This window comes from Protomyctophum parallelum (genome assembly GCF_964188405.1).
Source record: "Protomyctophum parallelum genome assembly, chromosome: 5".
Lineage (NCBI taxonomy): Eukaryota > Metazoa > Chordata > Actinopteri > Myctophiformes > Myctophidae > Protomyctophum > Protomyctophum parallelum.
In genome coordinates this window covers 18,241,723-18,264,145 of record NC_139702.1, presented here as the reverse complement: position 1 = coordinate 18,264,145, position 22,423 = coordinate 18,241,723, and the positions used below count along the sequence as shown (strand labels likewise).

General features: G+C 42.9%; 1 protein-coding gene across 2 annotated transcripts in view; it reads left to right on the top strand.

The window, feature by feature from the left end:
- The window catches only part of LOC310858707 (zeta-sarcoglycan-like), a gene marked incomplete at its 5' end in the record, with an annotated part of 557,496 nt that overhangs the window by 516,023 nt on the left and 19,050 nt on the right, over positions 1-22,423 (top strand). For both annotated transcript variants that reach the window (XM_083764948.1, XM_083764949.1), the window contains one exon: positions 15,724-15,847. In XM_083764948.1, the coding sequence (XP_083621074.1) occupies positions 15,724-15,847 (124 nt within the window). The remainder of the gene's footprint in view (positions 1-15,723; positions 15,848-22,423) is intronic.

The window sequence follows — 22,423 nt, the reverse complement described above, 5'->3', positions numbered from 1 at the left end:
TTGTTTACGTTCCCGCTGGCACAGCTACCATGCGTCATGTAGACACGTCAATATGATTGACAGATGGTCCCATCCAATCACCTGCAAGGTAGCTTGAAAAAAGGGATGGCTTTCTTTAGCGATTGGTATACAGAGATCCCAGATGGAAGTACGTTGTGAAACAAAATGTGATTTTGAATCAAGCGTCTCTTCCATCTGGCATTCAGGTTAGCAGTAACTGTCCGTGGTGCTGAAGTAGTCCCTATAGCTGCAGTAACTGTCCGTGGTGCTGAAGTAGTCCCTATAGCTGCAGTAACTGTCCGTGGTGCTGAAGTAGTCCCTATAGCTGCAGTAACTGTCCGTGGTGCTGAAGTAGTCCCTATAGCTGCAGTAACTGTCCGTGGTGCTGAAGTTGTCCCTATAGCTGCAGTAACTGTCCGTGGTGCTGAAGTAGTCCCTATAGCTGCAGTAACTGTCCGTGGTGCTAAAGTTGTCCCTATAGCTGCAGTAACTGTCCGTGGTGCTAAAGTTGTCCCTATAGCTGCAGTAACTGTCCGTGGTGCTGAAGTAGTCCCTATAGCTGCAGTAACTGTCCGTGGTGCTGAAGTTGTTGTCCCTATAGCTGCAGTAACTGTCCGTGGTGCTGAAGTTGTTGTCCATACGTCCGTATTCCAGGATGTATGAGTATGTAATGTATGTCTGATCCGTCAGAATCTGGGTAATCCAACATCTATCCACGAGATACAATAGGAAGAGAAAGAGAAATCATGACAAGCCATTTACGTTTTTTTTCACTGTTGGACCCACAACGTGTTGTGCTGGGAACAGGGGAGTGTTTATTTTGTTCCTGCATAATATTTCCTCATCAACCAATGCATGTAGGCTCTTATTGCCATGTTTTTGTTTTTATTACGACCGCAGGTCACATTTACTATGAAATCGTAAATTTTTGTCCGTCAGTCAGTCAGTCTAGAGTTCTCAACAGGCCCGAAAATGAAGGCCTGGCCCTCATCAAACCATGTACACTCAAGAGAATGTCCCCGTTACCACCCTTACAGCTCCATATATGGAGCTGACCTGTTCTGACATTCCATATGTTGATTTGATCTCATCAAACCCTGTACACTCAGGACATGCTCGAGTACAGAATTCCTTCCATGTTGATCTAACCCCCGATGCCAAAGCACCAGCTCTCGCCCAGCAGTCTGCCCTCAATGAGGCGGATGCGTGCACGCGACGTCCCTTCTTTCCCTTAGGTGTCTTACTGGTTTACTGTTCATGAAATAGGATTGTTTGTGCTATAGAATATACATGTTTTCAAAGTCTATATTCTTTGATGTCATATCAAGGGACATTATATTATATTATTGTCTGCTTGTTTTTAAACTATTTATCAGCTTAATACTAATATGACACTAATGGTGAGGAATCATTTTGTTGTTGGGTATATCTGCTGTATTTTCACCTATAATAAAATGCCCAAAATAGGGACATAGAAAAATAGGGTTGAAAGTGGTTAAGCATGTCTATGGCTTTTATAAATATTTAACCATTGACCAATGTAAACAAGAGCTCGAGGTTAAACAATAACTACATTGGATCAACTTGGATTCCATTTCCTGAAGAGTAACCGTTTTAGACATAAAGACATGGTTTCTGATTGACAGACAACATGCACACAGCCTTGGGGTCAGTTATTAACGCAGCCGAAAGAAACAAAATACTTACTGAATAATAAAAAAGAATCAACCTAAAAGTGAAAGATTTCACTCTATGGAACGTATAGCACGTTGCTTCAGAATCTGGTATCTGCCTAAAATCAATCCTAGATGCCAAGAGCACAACATTTATTTTTGCACATGAATCAATACAAATCAAAAGCACACAGCTTGCTTGTTTTCACTACTCCAGCCTACTTCCTCCAAACAGTATGTAAATTAGAGATCGCCTCGCTGCCGCATTTTTCCCCATCCTGAAATGAATTAAGATAAAGAAACGACGGGGGAAAAAAAGAAAACATTTCAAGTTGATGCATTCCTGTTCAGCTTCTTATCTTGTCAGGTCAGACAAATATGGCCGCTGTTTAAAAATGGCCTTGTGTTTACTGAAGGTCGCGACAGAACTATGAGAATGGATTGGGGGGAGGGGGAGGATGAAGAGAGACAGAGTGTGTGTGTGTGTGTGTGTGTGTGTGTGTGTGTGTGTGTGTGTGTGTGTGTGTGTGTGTGTGTGTGTGTGTGTGTGTGTGTGTGTGTGTGTGTGTGTGTGTGTGTGTGTGTGTGTGGGGAAGGGGGGGGTTGAGCGAGAGACCGTCCGGACAGAGGGGAAGGTATAGTTTGAGGGGAAAGATGAGAGAAGAGAGATGACATGAGAGAGGATGATGCCGAGTGAGAGAGACAGCCAGAGGGAGGGGAGGAGAAGAAAAGAGAGGGAGTGTGTGTGTGTGTGTGTGTGTGTGTGTGTGTGTGTGTGTGTGTGTGTGTGTGTGTGTGTGTGTGTGTGTGTGTGTGTGTGTGTGTGTGTGTGTGTGTGTGTGTCAAAATTGCAGTATAAATATATGTTTGTGTTATATATCAACATGCCCCCCAATAAAATCTAAATAGATTTTTTTTTCACAAAATCGACTAAATTGATTAGTCTGATTACTCACCTAAATCCTTTATTATGTGGTATTTTCACATTTCCTTTTGAAATAATCTGCCATTAACACAATGTCTGCTGAGATTAAATAATCGTGTTCCAGATCTCCCTACCTAGTTTCCATTAACCTTTGAAGAGCCACTGCACCGACATGATGATCGTTTAGAATGGTGTAATCGCTTGTCGTAGTGTTCCAAAGTGGCGATCACAACAGAGCAGCGGAGGAAAGTGCCTGCTGCGCGCCACTTTGCAATGCATTGGGCCTCAATTTCCCAGGACCCTTTGCATGCCAGTGCGACAGATGTTTTTGCAATTATGTCACCCGAGCGCGTCACCTATCCCACTCTGTCCGATGGAAACCCTGTTTTGCGTGATGAAATGTGTTTCACAAAATCGGCCTCATGGTGGCGCTATAACAGGCCGTTCTGTCTTAAGTCTTAAAAACGTAATAAAAATATGAATTAAACAATGAAACATAACTTGTGTAACTCGTTATTGGGAGGAAAGCTGTTCTACAGTTGAATAACTTGTGTAACGCCTGTTGGGGAAGGGAAGTGTTAAACCCTATGGTTGACCAGAGTCCCTCAGGGCTATACTAGTATATTTTCTCTTTGCTGTTATTGTGGAGAAAGCTATTGAAGAAATAGCCAAGCGACAAGCTCACACTGAGAAGGCGCTGTGAGTTTGTCCCTCTGCTATTTTCAGCAAAAGATTTCCCCACTATACGGATGCTCGTGGGTTAATTGTATAATCGTTTGAAAGAAGAACAGTTTGAACTAATGGATATAGGTTTATTTTGAAGTAATTATCGCCTGCATGACTATGTTATTGCACACTGCCGGAAGGGGAGTTAGTATAGTGCCTGTGCCAGACAGTGAAGGACAGGGCATGACAAGTGAATGGCTTTAAAGGCAGAGACGGATGGATGGAGGGGTGAGTGAGGGGAGCAGAGAGAGAGGAAGTGTGCAGAGGACAGCATGCGTCTGCACTCTGCAAGCATCTGCCCATCAGAGGTATTCACCCTGAGGCAACATCACCATAATTGCCTCACTTGTCAGACTAGCAGAAGATCTTCACCAGAGGCGTTTCTAACATTGGCTAAAGATGACAGGCGTATAGCCCCTGTAGGGGGGGCATCGACCCCCCCCCCCTAGCAGCACCTTAGAAGAACATGCTCAGATTGTCATGAAGCACTCATGTAGAGTATAAGTAAAGTAGATATAATCATGGCTAAATTGTGTTGAGGGAAACCACTGGAGCACCAAAGTCTGACATCACTGCAGCAAGAGGCCGATCCCCCTGAGTTATTTATGTTTTTATTGATTTCCCCAGAGAATTCTTAGATCACTTTTATTTTATTTTATTATTGACCTTTATTTATTCAGGGAAGACCATTGAGAGCATGCTCTTTTCCAAGGACACCCTGAGTACAACATGATCACAAATAACACCATTGTATATAAAGTGAAATAAAGAGGACGCTATGATACTAATACACTGGGGTTTACAGAAAACAGGTACAGTCGTTATGTGTTTGCAAGTAGTGCTTAAAATGACTCTATAGAGATCAGTTTGTCCAGTTTCAGAGAGTCCTGGATTTTCTGCCATTAGTCTGGAGCTTAAAAGATGAAAGCAGTCTTTCCTTGTTCACTGTTTCATTCATATAGGAGCTATGTTACAACAATAAACAAGTCAGCCTGGGCGATTTTACTCAGACATGAAGCATCAGCTGACGGTGGAAAAAGTACAAATTTGTCCAAAGAGTATGATATTTCTTTTGTTTTTAATCCAAACACAGACATTATCAAATTAACTCAATATCATAAATAAAGTGTGTGTGTGTGTGTGTGTGTGTGTGTGTGTGTGTGTGTGTGTGTGTGTGTGTGTGTGTGTGTGTGTGTGTGTGTGTGTGTGTGTGTGTGTGTGTGTGTGTGTGTGTGTCAGAAATGATGACGGATCATTGCCGTTTTATCAAAACCATGGAGAGAGTAAAGAGACAGTTCAGTCGGGCCATAAGCAAGGAAGTGAACGGCAGTGTGCATGCGCGAAACATGTCTAGGAGTGCTGAAGAAGGAATGGTCAAGCAAAGAAAATAATAATAATAATTAGATTTTAGTGATCCGGTTATATATCCTTAAAAAAGAAGACTAAAGACTAAACATGCTCGACTTCGCAGTAGAAGTAGCTTAAATAACATGTCGGAGGCCACCTCCTGTGGATTGTGGACACAACAGCAAATGCAGTGGCAGCTTTGGACTGCATGTCTCCCTGCTGCGGACCATTCTGTCTCTCACACTGTTCAAAACTGTTGCCATAGATGAGTGCATTGTTGTCTTTACTCTGAATGCAGGTTTTACCATCTAAACAAAATCTCTCCGTCTGGTTTCCAGGCAATCATGCTCCTCACTGTATACATCACGATCATGTACAAATAGCTGAAACCATGTCCCACATCTTAAATGGGTGCCATGAATACAGGGGACTCTATACATACTGTATCTTCGATTTTCTTAGGTCCATCATTAGCAATCTCTCTCGACCCTGAAATGTTTTCAAACTGCAGCCAACAAAACAAAAACAAAAAAGTAATATGTAATATTTTTTTAATATGGTATAATATTACTGTTTTGGCAAAGTGATATCTTACTTTACTCACACACGGGAGTGTGGTACCAAAACAGAACGTTGGCATAATATAATACGGCTGAATGCTTTACTCAGGTGATGACGTAAGCACAAGTCCACCTCAGAGTGGACAGAATCCAAAATGACAGTTGCAATTGAATCCTGTCTTGCTAAAGGTGACAGATAGCTTTGCCTTTGAGGCACGTTGGCTGGGTTGGTCTAAATGCCCTTATTGAAGGCTTCAGGGGACAGTGTTTGCAAAACACTGTTTGCCAATTCTGGGGACCTTCTAGTGTGCAGCACGAATGAGAGAGAGAGAGAGAACACTAGTGCTAACAGCTCAATGGAATGTCAGCTGAGGTGGAATTGTACAGCTGAATGATGCTCCGTGTTGTAGGGTGGAGACTTGACCCCTGAAGATGGAGCAAGGGGCAGTGCGTTTCTCCATGGGCACACTGGTAAAAGGAGACAGTAAGGGTCACGATCGATATTTTGCGGGGGAACAACAAAGGCAAAGGAACTAGGTCATCGGTGCAGGGTCAGAGGTTAAAAGGGTATACGGCCACATAATGAGTCCACACAGTAAAATCCCTCAGGACCAAGTTTCCTGCTCATGTTAACCCTGTCTTCCATTTGGTTACACTAAATTAAAGTGGCACTATGTTACTTTTTTATTATTAATACAATTGCAATCACACAATATGTTGTAATACAATATAACTTGTATGGTAATACAATATAACTTACAATTGGTGTGGTTGAATTTTGTCTCCCTGCTCTTCTATTGAGACCTTTAGATCGTGTCAAAAGTCAAATCTCACCTAAACACAGGATCTGACAAATGTTGACCTAATGGTCAAGATTTGTAACCTGTCTCCGCCAGTTTGCGGCAGCATTGAGTTCAAGGTCCCTCCTCCTACCTCAATCTGGTCTCTCTCAAGCAGAAACGATGAACCCAAACCAACGGGGGGAAAATCTGATATCTCCATAATAATTTCGAGTTGTAGTCTTGTTAGGTTGTGTTTACATGTGCGCTATATGGCACAGCTCGCCTTGATCCCGCATCTAGCTGCCACTGATCGGTCCGAAATCCGCTCTGCCCGAAAGAGTCCAGATGGAGGCAGGAGGAGGAACTCACTACTGCCACCATTTGGCGGAGTCAGGTTACATGATTCGATTCATCCCCATAGGGCAAGCAGGCAAGCTCTAGTAGCTCAATGGTAAAAATGTCTGCGCTGGCAACCTGGTTCGAATCTGGGGTAGAAGAGGAAAGTTACATAGTGCAGGTTAAGTATTTTACTGTGTAAAGATGTTGCATTGTCATCAAGCTGAATGTCTCAGGCAGTATAATAGAGTCAAGGAGAAGTGTTCTCTGTTGCACTGATTGCCACCGTAAATATAATGAACGCTTTACACCCGGAGTAGCCCCGATATGTTCCCTCAGTCCCTACGCTCATTCTGTAGCTCCGAGATGAGGTCACGTACAACCCTCCTCCCATACAACCCCCCTCCCACTGCGGTTGAGAAACGGTGCATGGTTTTCACCAGGAAGTAGGAACACATTTTACCCTTTACTGCACATTGTATCCAAAAAGTGAAGGTCTGCTAATGGGCTAAACTAATTTAAACTTTGGAAATCCAAGAAAATCCAAGTTTAAACGGTTAAACAAGCATTTAAATAGCTTGTTTAGTGAGTGTGTGTCGACTGAACTTAAGTCAGTTGGAAAATCTAATTCCACATTCAACCAGAGGAGGCGCCGTGGAGGCGCTAAAGCTTTTCAACTTTCTTGAAAAGCATGCTAAATTTAAACGCTAGTTTAACCGTTTAAACTTGGATTTTCTTGGCCGTTCCTGAGTTTAAATTAGTTTAGCCCATAGCGAACCTTCAGTTTTTGGATACAATGTGCAGAAAAGGGTAAGAAGCGTTCCTGGTGGAAACCATGCACCGTTTCTGAACCGCAGTGGGAGGGGGGTTGTACGTGACCTCATCTCGGAGCTATAGAATGAGCGTAGGGACTGAGGGAACGTATCAGGGCTACACCCAGAGTTACAACTATTGATCTGCAAATAAAATAAAGAAATAGACCAGAGTGTGCTCTGTCTACAGCAGTTGCATGTGAGCATGGATAGAGCGCGAGGGAGGAAGAAAAACAAAAATCCACAGAGACACAAGAGTAGCGTGGGTGAGGAAGGTGAGAAATAGTGTGAAATGGAACAGAGGAGCAGTCTCTCCTCTTGTTTATGTGTTGACACTGTGCAGGAGAGAAGAGACAGCGCAAAGGAGAGATGACACACACGCGCACACACACACACACACTCTGTTGGGTGCCAACTCCCTCTCCCTCCTTTCTCTCTTGAGCTTGCATGTTCTTCTCTGTTCTTGGTCCTAAAACAACGTAAGGTTCATCTGGCATACAGTATGGCTCGAATCATATAGCTTCCTACGCGTCGGTCACACTGCCCTGTGCTGCCTGCCTCTGCCCATGCCCTGTGGACTTAACTGTGCCCTTGGCTTGTGGTGAGAATTTGGCCAGTGTATTCCTCCTGAGCTACAAAGCCCTTCCCCTCTCCGGACTCTTTAGACTAAATGGTGCATTTATACATAGCGCCTTCATCCAAGGCGCTTTACATAGATCGTGCATTACATTTACACACACTTGCATACACCAATGGCGGCGGAAACCATGCAAGGCACCAACCAGCACATCAGGAGCAATTAGGGGTTCAGTGTCTTGCTCAAGGACACTTCGACACCAACACTGGGGGTGTCCGGATTTGAACTGTCAACCTTGCGGTTGCCATCCGGCCACTCTACCCCTGAGCCACCCGACTATTTAAGACTGCCTGTGACCATGCTTAAGTAAAGCCTTTGTTAAACTATCCTGCCTTGACTTGAGTTCTGCATATGGGTCCAAACAAACCTGGGTTCCTGACAGCTTCAAGAGGACATTTTGCAGAGGACTTTATATCTGACCCCAGTATCTCTGTCAGAGCAACTGCGACTGTGTGTGGATTGTGGAACAGAACAGCGACGTCCACTAACTGTGCATAGAGGCTGTAGGCAGATAGTAAATCATTGTTTTCTTGGCATCAACATGTTTCATAGTGAATGTTCACCCACAACGTCAGCAAGAGGCGCAGAAGGTACTTTGGGGTGAGAATGCTCTGACCTAAACTGTGGATGTGGGTGTATCAGCAGTATTCTGCTGATTATGTGCACGTTGGTTGTGGAAGAATGTGGGTTTCATCATAATAACTATATTATTATAAAAGTTAGCAAATGAAGAATTGTGTTGTAGAACTGTTATAACTACTTGTGTAACCACACTAGTATCTCTTGCTGCATTATGATAATATCAAACTCATATAATTACGCAACATAAAATAGGTATTATCCAGTCGAGTGTGATAGTCCGATGATGTATTTCGTATTACTTATACGTTCTAAGGACCTCCTGTTTGTTTATTCTTCCTCTTTATTGAGAATGGGACAACTTTTTTTTAGCTTTTCTTTAGATTATGCAGAGTAAAGAGAACTTAACGCAATGCAAGAGTCAGATAATGCTGGCTCTTTACAGTATTATTCTGCAGATCTGCAATAAAAGTGATTATACTGTGATTATATTAAATCACTTTGTTCCTTATTATTTTAACATGGTTTTGCAAGTATTTAGGATGTAGACTTTCACACCCACAAACCACAAAGGGGAGGAAGGACAAGGACAACCAACAGGGTAATGCTTTAGTGCCCACGACAGCCATGATAAGCTGCAAACAAATACCAGGAGAAGAGTTAACAGACAATAAACTGGCCACGCAATAAATGCCAGTGTTCTCTGGGTTGTTGGGTTGTCACTTTTCATCAGGGCTACTTTTTTTTTTAGAGTCGGCTGTAACGATTCTGTTGCAGTGTGTCAAACACTGATGCAGAAACTTTACCGTTAAACTTGGAGGCCAGTGCGTTATTGCTTTCCGTTTGTCCAGATGTGATGAGTCACTAACAGGGATGCTGACCTTGGTTCCGGCTAGGGGATGTTAACCCTCTAAGACCCAGCGTTGCTTTTTAGCAACAATTTTATTTTATTTAATTACTAAATTATTATTATTTTTTCCGTTCTTTTTTCACCTAAACGTCATCAGTGATGTTCATTGCAATGCCATTTCAATGCCATTGGTCATGATATTTGCATATAAATACCCCCCACAGAGGCTGAAATTCACACAAATAAAAAATGTCTGAACTCTGTGCAATTTTGAACATTTTTTAACCTAAGACTTTTGACCTTTACCCTAATAAAAGTAGTTAAAATAATTGTAATATATGTTTTTTTGTGATCATTAGAATGTCTAGAACATGTTTTATTCATTATTGTGAAAGATATCCCCAAAATGTAAATTATTAATTTATTATATAATTATTATAAATTTTTCACCAAACTTAATTTTTTTTAAGTCCTAGTCTCAGTCCTAGTAGTACAAAGTAGTAGTAAGGTTGAAATCTATTTTTTGCAAGTAGAAATTAATGCGGGTGTTAGAGGGTTAAGAGCAGACCAGATCAACACGCTCCATCCCACAGTTCAAATCGGTATTCAGCTTGTATTTATACAGCGTATCGACCTGACAGCGCACTTGTCTTTCACTGATGCATCAGCATATAAGAATCAATACGCTACTGAAATGTGATATAATAATTATATACATATATATATATATTGTCGCACTTTGACCCAAAACCAAGACAAGAGAGAGAGATTTGCCCGCAGGCTGTGTTTATTCAGAAGTGAGTTTACAAGGAAAGGCGGATAGGAGGTGTGGTCTCTATTTATCTTCTTCTCCAGGGGCAGGGAGGTCCGGGCGGTGAATATAGAGATTTACTATTAACATACAGTAGGTATTTCTTCCTGTTCGGACTCTATGGCCGGAGGCCAACTCAATTCCGGCAGGGTCCCCAAAGAGAAACCCTACGGATGTATAATTGTATATAGTCACGTATTGTTCCAGGGTAGAACGGGGGGGGGGGATTCCTATCCACGGTGGCGCTTGCCAGTCATCACCGTCTTTCCTGTATTTCCTATTCGGTCTCTCCTGAGACCGTGTCGAGCCAGTCAAATGCCTGCGGGAGGGCGAGATAGTCACAATTACACAGTGTCACAATACATGGCATTATTTAGAGAGGGAATCATGTGTGAGATCTCTTACCGCCAGAGGCCTATATGCGTGCACACACAGAGAGGACAAGCGGTGAATGGAGGGAGGCGGCCGCTTTTATACCCCGCCGGTGTCTGCCGCAGTTGGGAATGAATCGGCTTGATTCAAAATGCAGACAGGTACGTAGCGGTCCGCTATGATTCGTCCCAGCGGCTGCCGCGGTGCCCCGCCTCCCTCTACCTGCCTCTCTCCGGTGTGGAGGCGCCTACCTGGCTGGCCGCACAGAGACCCCACAATATATATATTAGAGATGTCCCAATACTGTATTGTATCGGGAAAAGTATCGGATCGGCCCTTATTTGTCATATCGGGTCATATCGGTATCGGTGAATATGCCAGTCTAACCACCGATCCGACACAGGTGTTACTGTTGACACTATGGCAGGTAAATAAAATGTTGGGACATGGAGTTTGTGGAGTGGAGTTTGCTTTGGAGTTGCCCAAACTGCAAGTGCACATTTGAGTGAGGAGTCTGCTATAAACACATAAACACGAGATATATAGCTAGATTGCTATACACGAGATATATAGCCAGATAGCTATAAACACAACATGAGATCACGACACTGGTATCGGTATTCTGTATCAGTATCGGCTAACACAGAAATTGAAGTATCAGGATCGTGATCGGAAGCGAAAAAAGTATAATATATATTAGGGACATCCCTAATATATATATATATATATATATATATAATTATAATAAAAACATTAATTCATAAGAGAAGAAGACATAATTCAAACGGTATGCTGTACTTACAAAACAAACTAAAATGAAACGATAGCGTACGTGAAATGCCATTTTGATTTTGTGTCTAAATTGGTCAAATTATATACAAATCAGTGATAACTCTGGCGGTTCATGGTTTGGTGGCTCACGGTGCCGCCTATACAATCTCATGAACCGTGCAGAGTTCAAGGAAGGTCAATGTCAGCTGTAAGTCTCTGCGGGACAGATGGATGGTGATGTAATAATAGGTGACATACAGTGGTAGTAAGCATTCCTCATGATCTAGAGCTCCATATACCTGCGATATGCGGGCCAGTGGAGGGTTGATTGCAGGTGGTGGACACTGGAGTACGGGGTATGGGGTACATTTACTTTAGTACTGTAGGCCTAATTTTCATTTTTTTTGTATCTGTGTTTTACTCGAGTATTTGAATACTTCTGACATTCACGCCATTACAATTAAAAGGCAAATAATGTACTTTAGACTCCACTACATTTCAACGTTGTTGACAACGGGAAGAGAGTATCTATACAATTATCGCCTCGGGTAGAAACCTCATGTCAAAAACGGTTACTCTGCAGGATTAAAAATGGTAAAAGTAGCAGTTCTTCAAGCTCGAAACGCATCGCTTCTTGCCACGTTTCAAGCTTGCATCTGTGGTAATTTTGTGTAACAGGACATTAATTTACGGGTGGAAATAAAATCACAAAAAGAGGTGCATGCCTGACAGCAAACGATATTGAGTATCTACTTTGACGCAAGTACTACTGGGTTTGAGTACCTTGTCCGCTACTGGCTGATTTTGATCCCATAGCTGTCCTCTTGTTAGATGAATGGTTCCTGTGGTGTCAGAGGTAATGGTCTTGAAAGACTGGAACCTCTGGTCTTTGGAACAGGTTGTGTGACCAGGACGGAGAAGGGTCAGCGATGTTGTTTCCTGCACTCTCCGTCAACAGGATGAAGGGTGTTTTTTATGGAGTGTGACGCCGGTGTTTGTGACGGATGGTGGGCAACAGTGTGTACTATGCAGTGGTGGAAGGGGGAGAGAGTGGCTTTTTGAGGCTTCCGCATGTAGGTAGTTGTGAGTTTAACGTCATTGACCGTTGTTTAATGCAATCAGATAGGACTTTTCTGTTTGGATGTAGAGGCTGTCGAGGCCAGAAAGTTGTCTTTTGCCACTCAGTAGGCGTTCCCGCATAACTTCCGGGTATGATGTTGCATTCATGCCCTCTATTATACTTTTATATGATAATAAAAAGGGAACAATTTTGGACATACAAAGTTTCCACCTGACAGCGACGAGATGTAGATGAATGGCTGTGCATGGCACTCACCTTTCGTTGACATTAAGGCTGAACATCAGACCATCTGAACCAGCGCTTTGAGTGCACAATTCATTATTGGTTTAGAAGGTCACACATGTAGTAGTGCTGCACAATTAATCAAACAAAGATTGAGATCTAGATTCAGACACCTATGTGATCTCATTTCTAAATCTGAGCCAGAATTGCACAGCACTACTTGGCTGTCCAATTCATTTTAGTTACTCTTATGTTTTTGCTACTAGAGACTTTAAGAGTCAAGACTTTAAGTCAAGCCACAGTATAGTTGGCTCCAGGTGCAACATTTTGAATGTAGTAATGTTCAGCAACTACAGACTAAAGCCAATCAATATTGTCATGAGAAAAAAGATGATATGATATATGAGATTCACTTTTCAGCAAGAATCGTGCAGCACTAACTTGTAGTGTCTCTCCCTTTTTCAAACATGAATATTACATTTTCTCATTATGTTGTACGCACGCACGCACTGTTATCAATATTAATTTTTTTTAGACTTTTTTGTTGGGGAAAAACATAGGTTCAAAAAGACCTTGCACTTCATTCATTACACTTAAACTGGCTGAATAGTGAGTCCAGGGCTGCCAAGTCTCACTCTTTGAGAGAAATCTATTTCAGCCTGTATTTGAGCGACAAAGGGAATTAAATTATTGTATCCGAATAGCCCCGCAGTGAATGAGTTAGTGAAAAGCATGAATGCGCGTTTGTCTCTTGTCATGATATCCCCAGTCTCCCATGTCGCCGATGGGAGGATCAACAGCAGATCATAATAAGAATAATTTATGTTCTATGTTCTACTGTACTTCCAATGATAGCTTCCGGTGTACCCTGGACTTTTCTCTGTCCAATCAAGTTTTCATTAACTTAATTCGACCGAACTTAATAAGGACCAACCCCTTACGCCGGCTCCGTGTGTGTCTGTGTGTAAACTTAAAGCCTGGTACAGACAGACAGAGAGTGTTGAGTGTTCCACTGAGGTGGGTGATTAATTTCTGATGTAGTCTGTCTTATCAGACTATGTTTATAAAAGTCTGACTTTTATGTAAATCAATATGGATATTGAATAGGAAACATAGGCACACATATGGAGAAGGTGCACTATATGACCAATAGGAGTCACCATCTCTTTTTCACCTGGTGCAACGCTTTCACTCATTTCATTAAATGTGGGTTACCATTCACTATCATTTTACTATATCGTTCTATATCGTTTTAGAACCACTGGTCTAACGCATTTAAAATAGAGGTGGCTTCCCACTGTTCTGGCAGCTTTTGATATTACTATTAGTAAGTAAACAACATCAGGAAGAAGCAGGACTCAACCATCAGGATTCAAACTCCATTATTTTATTGTATATGTCATCACACCGGAGAGAGACTAGTGTCTCCCTCCAGAGCTTCCCCCAGCACTCTTTTCCACACATGTCACACATATGTTATACTTTCAGGAGTGTAGGCTACAGAGTTTCAGGAGTAACAAGAGATGGTCATGCCTTAAATGGACATGGACTCTATTCTATAGTTGACTCACACAGTTTGAAATAGGTTTACATGAGTCGGCAGTCTCTAATGAGTTTGTCAGTGGTATCTACTGGTAGGCTTCATTACATTTATCAATATACCATAGTGTTTATTAGCTCTGGTCCATAGCTCTAATGCATTTCATTTAGAGCTATGTTACTCTCAACTTCCGCCGCTCGCATGAATGCAGACCAGGCTCTCCTCTTTAGCGTAAATAAAAATAACGTTTTTGCTACTCACCAAAACAAAGGCGAGTTGTGTCATTAGAAAGCCTACTTTCTTTAGTGGCCCCCCACCACACGTATAAACTGTACTTTTTGGCCAAAAAGGGATTTAGTTTCCACCGGAAAAAAATACTTTTAGTTAATCCGCTCTACCGATATTGCCCAGAGAACTGCCTCATAGAGAATATTCTTCCTCCGGTGAAATATAATCCCTTTCTGGCCAAAAAGTACTATTTATATGTGTGGTGGGGGGCTCAGAGTGTGTCCACTAAGGAAAGTAGGCTTTCTAATGACACAACTCGCCTTTGTTTTGGTGAGTAGCAAAAACTTTATTTTTATTTACGCTAAAGAGGAGAGGCTGGTCTGCATTCATGCGAGCGGCGGAAGTTGAGAGTAACATAGCTCTAAATGCAACGCATTAGAGCTATGGACCAGAGCTAAGTGTTTATATGCATTTTCGCCACCACACCACTCCCCACACGGAAAGGAAATATATACAGTATAGGCTACATGCCAATAGCTCATACTGTAGCTCTAATGCCTATAAAGGGTCATCTTAGAGGGATGGTTAGGGACGTACCTGTTGTGTTGTGTATGTAATGTATATGTACTGTTATGTATTTGTGATGTATTTTAAAGTATTGTTCCGTTCAGTGTGAGAGGACCTCAGTGGAAATAAGTCTTTGGACTTTACTGCGTAATCCTTGAATCGCTGATTATAATGTTGTATTGTGATTGCTTTTCTAAATGAATCAAATCAAATAAAAAATTCATTACCAACTCCATGCCTTAATTATTTTAAGTAAAAAAAAGTCTGGCCTCTGATGGATAAACGCTGTTGTTCCTCCCCAGGGAGTCTGGCCTCTGATGGATAAACACTGTTGTTCCTCCCCAGGGAGTCTGGCCTCTGATGGATAAACACTGTTGTTCCTCCCCAGGGAGTCTGGCCTCTGATGGATAAACACTGTTGTTCCTCCCCAGGGAGTCTGGCCTCTGATGGATAAACGCTGTTGTTCCTCCCCAGGGAGTCTGGCCTCTGATGGATAAACGCTGTTGTTCCTCCCCAGGGAGTCTGGCCTCTGATGGATAAACGCTGTTGTTCCTCCCCAGGGAGTCTGGCCTCTGATGGATAAACGCTGTTGTTCCTCCCCAGGGAGTCTGGCCTCTGATGGATAAACGCTGTTGTTCCTCCCCAGGGAGTCTAGCCTCTGATGGATAAACACTGTTGTTCCTCCCCAGTGAGTCTGGCCTCTGATGGATAAACGCTGTTGTTCCTCCCCAGGGAGTCTGGCCTCTGATGGATAAACACTGTTGTTCCTCCCCAGGGAGTCTGGCCTCTGATGGATAAACGCTGTTGTTCCTCCCCAGGGAGTCTGGCCTCTGATGGATAAACACTGTTGTTCCTCCCTAGTGAGTCTGGCCTCTGATGGATAAACGCTGTTGTTCCTCCTCAGGTTGGAATCACCGACACGTTCCCTGACCCTGGAGGCCCCCCGGGGTGTGGAGGTGAATGCCGGGGTGGGAGACTTCAAGGCCTCCTGTCGAAAAGACCTCCTGCTGCAGTCTTCAGAGGGAGAGGTGGGTGCTGGGTGCATGTGAGGCCTACTTCTGCCCCGACTCAAAGAGATATGATAAATATCACTCTGTTATTGATACAAACAGAGAAATATCAACACATCTGCTTGGTAATGGAGATGCTAATCTGCTTAGCTATAGCATTGTATTGCTTTGTTATTGAATCTTGAGAGCGTAAAGAAATATTAGTAAAAACACCCAATTGTGGAATATGGTCTAATATTGTCGCTACATGTGTGTATGTGCGTGTGTGAGTGTGTGCATGTGAGAGTGTGCGTGCATGTTTGTGTCAGCAGAGCAAGTGCCAAAAATATCAGCAAGCTTATAAGAGGCAACAAGCGTTTGAGTCGTGTGTGTGTGTGTGTGTGTGTGTGTGTGTGTGTGTGTGTGTGTGTGTGTGTGTGTGTGTGTGTGTGTGTGTGTGTGTGTGTGTGCTTGTGCGTGTGCGTGTGCGTGTCTGGACAGTGCTCCACAGTGTTTGGCGCGCTTCATTAAAGTATCTTATTAGGCTAATGAGCGTCATCAATCCAGGTGACCTTGTCCTCCTTTCCTCTCCTCCTCTGATCCCCCTCTCTCATCTCCTTTCCTCTTCTACACTATCATCTCCTTTCCTCTCATACTCTCATCTCTCCTTTCCTCTGCTCCTCTTTTCGGTAGAAGGGACTTCATTAAAGCTAATTTGATGCGTGTGTGTGTGTGTGTGTGTGTGTGTGTGTGTGTGTGTGTGTGTGTGTGTGTGTGTGTGTGTGTGTGTGTGTGTGTGTGTGTGTGTGTGCGTGTGCGTGTCATTGTTAGTTTGCCATATCACTGTCAAGCTTTCTTTTATATGGTCCTTCCACGTAACTTGAGCACCAAAGCAGGCTTTGTCATTATCTGTGTGTGTGTGTGTGTGTGTGTGTGTGTGTGTGTGTGTGTGTGTGTGTGTGTGTGTGTGTGTGTGTGTGTGTGTGTGTGTGTGTGTGTGTGTGTGTGTCTGTGTCTGTGTCTGTGTGTGTGTGTGTGTGTGTGTGTGTGTGTGTGTGTGTGTGTGTGTGTGTGTGTGTGTGTGTCTGCCATGTTGTGGGATCACTGAAGCATAGTGTGTCATTAACTCGGTAATTAACAGAATAATGGGCTTCTCTTGCAGAAACAGTCACTCTCGTTGTCAGTCGTGCACATGCATGCATGTGTGTGCGCACGCACGCACGCACACACACACACACACACACACAGTATACCAGACAATAGAGTTCTGTGAAAACAACAAGAAAGTTTAACATCAGGTTCTCCTTTGTCATTTTCTCGCCTACCTCACCCCAAAAAACGTATTATGATTGTGATATAATTAATGTAATATTTGTTTTGATCCGCAAAACTGTAGTTATTTGATTGTTTACGTATACAGACGCAATTATCCATGTGTTTCCATTGGTACTTTCTACCATAAACATATCCTTGAAAGTCTGCCATCACACAATTTACAATGTTGGAGACTACAATGCTTCCCCTAATACATGTGATGTGGAAATAGCTAATGTCATGCGACAGCCAACAGGTGTTGTCTATTGCTCCTTTAAGTTGTACTCTGTACTATTGTGTCGAAAATAGCCGATCTTCAACGTCACAACGTTGTGAGCTTGTAGATCCGCTATTTGCGGCGCTATTGTATTACGACAAAGTATGACAATTCACATCAGGCATTAGAACAGGACCCTGCTTCCAGTGCAGGAGTGCACAGTGCACTATACCTCCCCATGTAAGCAGCAATAACACTTTGAGTGGAACTTCAAACAGCACTGGCTCATTATTCTCAGCAATACCCCCGAGGTAGTTATGCGCACCGAAAAGGATGAGAGTGATACAATAAAACGCTGAGCATTATACAACATGGATATAATTCCTGGGCTGGAAAGGTGTCACGGCGTGCAGACGAAGTCGCTCAAGTGGCGATAGACATCCGCGCCGACTAGCTTGTCCGTGCGTGTCAATGTGGGTTGGTACGGCAGCTGACTCTGATGAGGGGCTTTTGTATAGAGCAGAGCAGAGCAGGGGTCTTCAAAAAGAATTCTGAGAGAGAGGAGAGAGAGAGAGAGAGAGAGAGAGTTAGAGAGAGACAGACATGTTTGGATTCTGAGATCGGCATGATATTAAATTACATACATATTAACCTAAATTAAACACTTAAATTATAAATAGGTGCCGTGATGCTATTATTAAACATTCTTGAAACATTTTAAATACCTTTTAATCTTCCCTTCTGGGAAGTGTAAAATAAGTGTAACAGATGGTTTGCCTGGTTGGGTCAGGGTCACCATGCAGTGATCAACACAGAGGGGCCCTGACAGCCAGTCAACCTGCTCTGCAGTGCACGCCTCACGCTGGAACTTGTCCTTGTGTTGCAGGAGGTTACGGACGAAGGAAGTTATTTGTTACCACTGTTATGCTTGTTTGGAATTGGTATAAGTTTGGTACGGTATGGTCGGTTCAAACCATTCTGGTCTGGCATGGTTTTTAAAAGTACAATACGGGTCTCATTTGTATTATTGGAGCACGTTTGCAACCCGTCTATTTAAAGTATGTGGACCAATTCATCCATTTTCAACATATCTTTATATAATTGGTCGTCACTAATGCTCAGTATAATATGTTGTTGTCTACTCTGTCTGTGTCTCAGAGGAGGGCTGTGGACAGTTGACATTGTCAATGTGGAACGCAAGCAAATAGCAGGCAAATGGCAGGCTTTCTTTTGGAAGGTTACTGCTACTGTAATAGAAGGCATATTCTTGCATTTATAAAAAAAAACGCCTACTGGAAGATGGGTTTCTGAACTGTCTACAGCCCTTCTCTGAGGCACAGACTGAGTAAACAGAACTAGTACACCATATTATACTAAGCATTAGTGAAGACCAATTATAATAATATAGGTTGAAAATTGTTGTAGTGCACCTTTAAACTCTTTGGGTGCCAAGTACGACAAGATTTTCACCATTTGAATTATCTTTGGTTGGTAGGAGACACACACACTACAGGCAGGAACCGGCAGTGTGTGTGTGTGGGGGGGACTGAATTTATGTGATTGGTTAGCCGATTTGCTCGTCTACATACGACGTACATTTTCCCTTCATTGTCAATGGCATTTAATGTTTGTGTTGGCACAAATTTACGTCATATTTGGTGGACATTTGACCTAATTTCTAATTTCATTGTCAATGGCAAATATTGAGACGTGTCTGGACAAAAGCTGTAGGAGGGGCTAAAAATCACAACTACTGTATCATCATTATCATCTCATTCCGGCCAATCGGAATTTGCGTCCTCACCTTCGACTTCAATGTTTGTGTTACGCAATGTTTGTGTTTACGCAAACACTCAAAATTGTCCATTCATTGTCAATGGCATTTAATGTGTGTGTGTGTGTGTGTGTGTGTGTGTGTGTGTGTGTGTGTGTGTGTGTGTGTGTGTGTGTGTGTGTGTGTGTGTGTGTGTGTCGGGGGACGGTGAAGGCTCACAGTTCAATTACCGGTTTGGTCACTGGTTCCTCTGGGCATTATGTCACAGTGTCCTTTGCCTTGCATGACTGCCTCCGCTAGTGTGTGAGTGGGTGAAAGAAATGCACATCGTAAAGCACTTTGGACCATCCAACTCTTTGGTTAAAAAAAAATACGATATTGTCAAACAAGTGACTAGATTGGCAAGCAAGTGACTAGAGTGTCAAGCAAGTGATTAAATTGTCAAACAATGAAACAAGTGATTAGATTGTCAAAGTGACTACATTGTCAAACTAGTGACTGAATTGCCATGAAGCTACACAGCCTCTAGAGGGGGTCCATGTCTGTCATTCTGCCTTACATCCTCTTCAGTTGCATTCCTCTCTCTTATCCTGCTCTCATCTCTGCACACTCTCTCACTCTCTCTCACTCTCTCTCTCTCTCTCTCTCTCGCTCTCTCTCTCTCTCTCTCTCGCTCTCTCTCTCTCTCTCGCTCTCCCCTCTTCTGGTGTCCACTTTCCCTCTGTATACCTCCTTGTTACATTGACTCCTCTGTATACCTCCTTGTTACATTGACTCCTCTGTATACCTCATTGTTACATTGACTCCTCTGTATACCTCCTTGTTACATTGACTCCTCTGTATAACTCCTTGTTACATTGACTCCTCTGTATACCTCATTGTTACATTGACTCCTCTGTATAACTCCTTGTTACATTGACTCCTCTGTATACCTCATTGTTACATTGACTCCTCTGTATAACTCCTTGTTACATTGACTCCTCTGTATACCTCATTGTTACATTGACTCCTCTGTATACCTCATTGTTACATTGACTCCTCTGTATACCTCATTGTTACATTGACTCCTCTGTATACCTCCTTGTTACATTGACTCCTGTCTCCTCTCCTCTCCCCACTCTCTTCAACTCCTCTAACCTTTACATTACTCCCCACCTCTCTTTAGATCTCTCCTCACACTTTTAACTGTTCCCTTCTCAACGCTCTTGCTTAGAAAGCTCTCTCTCTCTCTCTCTCTCTCTCTCTCTCTCTCTCTCTCTCTCTCTCTCTCATTCGTAGCTCTCACAGCCTTTCTAATTAACTCTGCCCTGTCCCGGTCAATACATCACCGTGGCTGTCATGCTGCAAGGAGGAGAAACCATAATTTTTTCCTCCTTTTTAACCTCCTTTCTGTCTTCTTTCTTCTTTCTTCGCTTTTCTTTGTTTTAACTTTGTGTCTCGGCTTTTATTGACGCGTTGTCATTCCAATTTACTCTCTCTTTGTTTTCACTGACTTTATGTTTCTCCCTTCGATTTATCGATCTCTCTGACAACCAGACAACTCCTTACTTCCCCAAATGTTGGATCAGTAACCTATCAGTAAACACTTTTTCCCCATATTGTCGCTGTTGGGTGGAAACCTTGTATATCCAAAGGCTGTCACTTTTCAGGAAATGGAAAATAGCACTGTCGGGGCGAAACCTCTTATCTCCATATTCAAACTGTGTGTCTTTTGTTGTTGTTGGGTTTTTTTAACTAATGCCCTACTTGATCATACTACAAAAGTATCAGATCTACAAGCTCTATAAACCTTTGGCCATGTCATAGTGGTAAATGTACAGATAAGCAGTGCAACAGTGTGAGCAGTGACAATAACGTGCAGTGGTGCATTGTCAAGAGTCCATTATGTAAGAGATCAATAGTCATCAAGCAATAGTCAACAGTGTGGGTCTTACGGCTTAAGCCTGGGGTCAAAAGCCAGCTCTCCACTCACTAAATAGTGTACAAATGGAGGCTGGACATCTTTCCACTGTATTGACATTGGCCTGTAGAAGATGCTCTATTAACAGTAACACCAGCCAATTCGGTTTGAAACTGCTGTTATTTGTCTCCGTGTCCCTTTGGCTATTATGGGAACAACAATCTGACAGGGAATTCATATTACAGCAGTCTCCATATGTCCGCTAATGGAACGGTCAAGAAAGAATGAAAGAAAGGTAAAGATACAAAAAGTGCGCATCATGATGGTACCAGTGCCCTACATACTTGCAGTTTTTCACTCAGATACAATTACACTGCAATGTTTTGTCTCTCTCCATCAGCGATTCCAGTGATCCCGGTTCTCCATTCATCTGGCCAGTTCATTGGTGCTTTGTGCTCTTGCGTCTTTCTTGAACGTCCTGTTAATGTGGGACGACCTCGTCCCACATGGGACCTCGTGCCCATGTGTTGGTTCCAAGCCACAGCACTAGCTTGCTGGCTGGAAGCTCTTTGTGTCTTTGGCAGTGTCCTGCTAGTCTCATTCTCCTGGCTGCTATTTTCTGCCTCAACCCATTCCATCATACAGATTGGACTTCTTCACACTTCCTTCCCTGATCTTTTCCTGATCTTTCTCTGTAAAGCCATTTTTTTCCACCATTGTCGTGCCTGATCTGGCTCTTTGTCTGCACTGAATTGCCATCGCCACCATCGAATTGCCACCCATGTGTGAAATCACACCATTTCACCCCTAGCAAATGCATGTCCCCATTTCTCCTCCATGGCAAGGCTTTGACTTCGCACTGAGATGCCATGAGGCAGGCCCTTTGAAAAGGTCTTATATGCATATACAGTAGGTAAAATGCACAAAACATAACCACAATGTACTTTTCTGCTTGGTCAAACTGACTGGAAAGGAAACCACTTAAACCCATTAAGACCTGAGGCTGATATACAAATGCCCCCACACACCCACACACACACACACACACACACACACCACCGCATCCAGAACACTAGGCTATCAATTCAGCAGATAACTTCACTGCGTATTGGCCAGCTCTATAACCTTCCTCTCAGTCCAGCAGTATACCTTCTCCTCTAGGCCATAACACATTGCAGTATACAGTATACCTTTTCCTCTGGGCCATAACACACAACAGATCAGGTCCTTTTCAAGCGTTATCACTCACCAGCCTGCGCCAGGGCCCACTGACATCTAGTTACGTCGCTGGCGCTGTCTTTGGTATTACAAGACTACTGAAGTAATATGATCTGTACTGTAATATATTTGGTCTGATTTGACCATCTACATAATTATTACTTGCGCAAGCAGAGCGCGCAAGTAATGTTT